At 38.5% G+C, this 5,050-nt stretch overlaps 1 protein-coding gene across 2 annotated transcripts in view; it reads left to right on the forward strand.

The window, feature by feature from the left end:
* Positions 1 to 5,050, forward strand: part of AEBP2 (AE binding protein 2) — an 84,677-nt gene that overhangs the window by 74,179 nt on the left and 5,448 nt on the right. For both annotated transcript variants that reach the window (XM_023514721.1, XM_023514720.1), the window contains exon 7: positions 3,829 to 3,942. In XM_023514721.1, coding sequence (XP_023370489.1) covers positions 3,829 to 3,942 — 114 coding nt within the window. The remainder of the gene's footprint in view (positions 1 to 3,828; positions 3,943 to 5,050) is intronic.

The following is a 5,050-nucleotide window of genomic DNA, read 5'->3' on the forward strand; positions in this document are numbered from 1 at the left end:
TTTTTTGCATTTGTCATTGTTTAGCTGGCAGGCTGGGTTCAAACCTGCCAGCCTCAGTGCATGTGGCTGGGGCTGTAACCACTGTGCTACTGAGCACCGAGCCAAACCTTTAGGTTTTTAATAAAAGTAGTTGCAGCATGTTTTAATTCTAAGGATGGGATTATTTTCAGATTTTTTTTTTTTTTTGGAGACAGAGCAGAGTCTTGCTTTGTTGCCCTCGGTAGAGTGCTGTGGGCGCTCACAGCTCATAGCAACCTCCAGCTCTTGGGCTAGAGTAATTCTCTTGCTTCATACTCCCGAGTTGCTGGGACTGCAGGCGCCCACCACAACACCCGGCTATTTTTGTTGCAGTTGCCACTGCTGTTTTAGCTGGCCAGGGCCAGGTTCAAGCCTGCCAACCTCAGTATATGGCATTGATGCCCTACCCACTGAGCCACAGGTGCCTTCTATTTTCAGATTTTTTAATGACCTTCAGATAGTATGCAAGCAGCCTTAGCTGTGGTTTTGAGTCACTTATTTAAAAAATTTGTGGGTGTGGCTCGGTGCCTGTAGTTCCAGCAGCTAAGGCGTTAGCCACATATACCAGAGCTGGTGGGTTCAAATCCAACCTGGGCCTGCCAAACGAACAACAATGACAACGACAACCAAAAAAATAGTTAGGTATTGTGGTGGATGCCTGTAGTTCCAGCTACTTGGGACCCTGAGGCAAGGGAATCACTTAGGCCCAGGAGTTGGAAGTTGCTGTGAGCTATGACAGCCTGGCACTCTACCCAGGGTGACAGCTTGAGGCTCTGTCTCAAAAAAAAAAATTTATGCGTGGCGCCTGTAGCTCAGTGAGTAGGGTGCTGGGTCCTTGTACCGAGCAAGTGGTGGGTTTGAACCCGGCCCTGGCCAAACTGCAACAAAAAATAGCCAGGTATTGTGGTAGGCACCTGTCATCCCAGCTACTTGGGAAGTTGAGGCAAGAGACTCACCTAAGCCCAAGATCTGGAGGTTGCTGTGAGCTGTGATGCCCCAGCACTCTACCAAGGGCAACAAAGTGAGACTGTCTATAAAGAAAAAAAAAATTTAAATGTTTCAGTGTATAAAAAGCAATTGACCAGCTTGAGTAAGAGTCAGACTCTGTCTCTGTGAAAAAACAATAGAAAAAATTCACCAGGCATGGTAGACACTTAATAGTCCCAACTACTCTACAGGTTGAGGCAGGAGTTTGAAGTTGCTGTGAGCTGTCATGATGCCACTGCACTCTAGCCTGAGGGACAGAGTGAGCTTCTGTCTCAAAAATAAATTAATTATTTTATAAAAGCAATGGCCAGTTTTCCAGCAGAGATTACATTTTTTCTGAGCTTTAATGCCCCTTTAGAATATTTCTCATCTAGGTGTTCCTCAGTACATATATGTCATGTTAATTTTCCTTTTATCCTTTTTATTAAAATTTTCTTTTTAGAAAAAGTAATGAAGGGTATATCATAGAAATTTTGGACAAAATTAATAAGCACCAAGAATAGGATAAATTTAAATGAAGGTTTATACAGTGTGTATGTACTTAACATGTGGATAACGTTTGTTCTTGTCATTAGGTTTTCTAATACTGTTTTCCCAACCCGTTGTAAGGGGAAGTTAATGTGTGGTGTGAAAACAGAATTCTTAAATAGGCCAGGCGCAGTGGCTCATGCCTACAGTGCCTGGGACTCCGGGAGCCTGAGGCTGGTGGATTGCTTGAGCTCAGGAGTTTGAGACCAATCTGAGCAAGAGTAAAACTCCCTCTCTTTAAAAATGAAATAAATACATAAAATTTTTTTTAAAGTTCTTAAATATATTTGGGACTTCATAGTGTACATTAGCATATTAAATCTGCTTTTAAATTAAAAAAAATTTTTAAAATAATCCTGTGGTCATCAAATTTCCATTAGTATTAGACACATCTTCCATGGAGTCTTCCTGGCTTTACCCCACCTCAGTAGCCTACACTGGTTTTATGGCTACAGCAACGAAAGTAATTTTATGGCTGGGGATCACCACCACATGAGGAACTGTATTAAAGGGTCGCGGCATTAGGAAGGTTGAGAACTTTTATTTACCTGACTCATTTTTGTTGACTATTAAAGTCAACCATTTTTCTTTACTATTAAGTGATAGGAACATATGGATTAACATGTAAACTGTAATATGGTAAGGTTTTGTTTAGAATCACCACCTTGAAAGTTTGTACCAATTTATAGCCCCATATAGTGGGTTAGAGAACTTAATTCTCTGGCTTGTTATCAACATTGGCTCTGAAATGTCCCTTTTATAGTTTGCGTTTATTATAAGTAGGACTTCTTTGGTGAAATGATGGTTCAGGTCTTTTTTCTCTCATCTCTTTTTCCCTAATGAGAGTTCATTTGTTTCATAGTTGTTTTTAAGGCCTCTTTTTATATTAAGAGTATAAACATAGTTCCTTTAAAAATAATATGAAATTCAAATGTTTATATATTCCTAGTGTTTTAGAAATTAATAGAATTAAATTTCTTTGAACTCAGAATTTTGGTTATGTGCATTTGTTTAAAAGTGGAATTTAATCTTAAAGTGTTTTTTTTTTTTTTTTGTCTTTGAGACAGAGTTTTACTTTGTTGCCTTCGGTAGAGTGCTATGGTGTCATAGCTCATTGCAACCTCAAACTCTAGGGTTTAAGCGATTCTCTTGCTTTAGCCTCCTGAGTAGCTGGGACTACAGGCGCCCACCACATTGTCCACCTATTTTTAGACTATTTGATCATGATGGTTTCAAATTTGTGAGCTCAGGCAATCTACCTGCTCCTGTCTCCCAAGTGCTGGGATTACTGGTGTGAGCCACCCTGCCCAACTTTTTTTTCACTTTTCTTTTTGTTTTGGGGGTGTGTTGGATTTTTCTTTACTGATTTTGGGGGGATTTTTTGGGGAGGGGAAGACAGCCTCACTTTGTTGCCCTCGGTAGAGTGCCATGGCCTCATAGCTCACAGCAACCTGAAACTCTGGGGGATTCTCTTGCCTCAGCCTCCCAAGTAGCTGGGACCACAAGCGCCTGACATAACTCCCAGCTATTTTTAGAGATGGGGTCTCGCTCCTGCTCAGGCTGGTCTTGAACTGTGAGCTCAGTGCATTACATCCACCTCGGCCTCCCAGAGTGCTAGGATTATAGGTGTGAGCCACCGCCTCTGGCTTTTACTTCTTTTTTAGTAAAGGAACTTTTTAAACTATGAATTTAACTCAGTAAGTTAAAAGCCAGCCAAAGCCTGTTGCAGTGGCTCAGGCTATAATCTTAGCACTCTGGGAGGCAGAGGCAGGAGGATCATTTTGAGCTCTTAGAAGTTCAGGGCCAGCCTGAATAAGAACAAGATCCTATCTTTACAAAAAGTAGAAAAATTATCTGGGCATGCTGGTGTGCTCCTGTCCTCCCAGCTACTCAGGAGGCCAAGGCAGGAGGATTACTTGAGCCCAGGAGTTGCAGGTTGCAATAAGCTATGATGATACCCCTGCACCCTTCCCAGGGTAACAGAGTGAGTCTCTGGAGAAAAAAAACAAAACAAAAAACCCCAAACAGGCAATGTGTTTTTGTAAGTTTCTAAGTTTGATAGAGTTTGCCATTAAAAATTCTTTATTTATTCCTAAATTCATGTTGAAATTTTACACTACCATTTCTTATTTGGGACTCCACATCCTACTGTTGAGGTTGATGGCTAAGCTTCCTTGGACTGAGAAACTTGTTAACATGGATGGCCTGATCAAATTGGCAGAAAAGGCTAAGGAATGTAAAGGTTAAATCTAAAATTAATGTTATTTTATTGTTTACTTGTTTTTTACTTAATAGTCTGCCTGATGTGTGGGTGAATGAAAGTGAACGACATCAATTAAAAACTAAAGTAGTTCATTTATCAAAGCTACCCAAAGATACTGCCTTGCTTTTGGACCCAAACATATACAGGTAATTCAATTCTTGACTTTACATTTTACTTTTTAATTGTAATCTTGTCTTTCTGAATTTTGGGTCAGTTAGGACTTTTATGTGCTGAATTTTAACACCAACTATATCTTTCTTGTGTTTTTTGTATGTGGAAATTATATCACAGAGTTAAAAATGGTAGAATACAGAAGGATAATATTTTAAGAAAGTTAATATGCCTGCTTAATTCCAGACTTGTTCTTAAGTAACTTAGATTATAATATACATAGTAATTTGAAAATAAGTGACTTTCGTTTAAGTATGTAGTTTTTTCTTTTTTCTTTTTTTAAATAACTTCAGACTTCCAAGGATGTGGGAATACATCATGACTCCTAAATACTGTAACTGGTTGAATTCGACTTTTTAAAAGAGCAATTTAAATACTGTCTTAGATTTAAAAGAGGTGGCTCAGAGTATTCCTATTTCTAATAATGTTCTGGTCTGACCTTTGATTTTGTGTGCTGTGCTTGAAGGGATGGGGGGAGGGGAGAAGACACTAACATTTCTGACTATGTGCTGAGTCACCTTCTGGGTACTTGGTACGTATTTCATTCTCACAGCAGCTCTGGGAAGTAGTGTTACTATTGCTGTTTTGTACATTGGAAAACTTGGGGCAAGAAATTAAGTAGTTTAATCTGCCCAAGGTTACATAGATAGTATGTGGCTGAACTCCGTACTGTCTCTTTCTAAATAACATAGTAGAGTGATTAAAAAAGTAGTGAAAAAGCTCAAAACTAGTTGTGAAAAAGCACTCTTAATGAAAGGACCGTATCTAATTTCAAATAAAATTTTAATTTAGAGTATGTATTTTGCATGGGGATAGATGGGACAGGAATAAAGTGATACATAATAATTGAAAATTCTCAAATGTAAATATTAGTTGTAAAGATACCTCATTGTATAGTAATTAAACATTTTGAAGGTTCTGTTCATTCCATGACTCACCTTTTTAGAATGTTATTTAATATAGCAAGATTTCTTCAATTTGTGACATTATTCTGAAATAATAACATAATGGGCTTATCCTTGTTGAAATGTTGAGACTCTTTTTTCCCTTATTCCAGAAATTTTTTTTTTTTTTTTTTTTTGA

The sequence above is a fragment of the Otolemur garnettii genome, unplaced genomic scaffold (assembly GCF_000181295.1).
Source record: "Otolemur garnettii isolate 467f Iridium unplaced genomic scaffold, OtoGar3 scaffold00057, whole genome shotgun sequence".
Classification (NCBI taxonomy): Eukaryota; Metazoa; Chordata; class Mammalia; order Primates; family Galagidae; genus Otolemur; species Otolemur garnettii.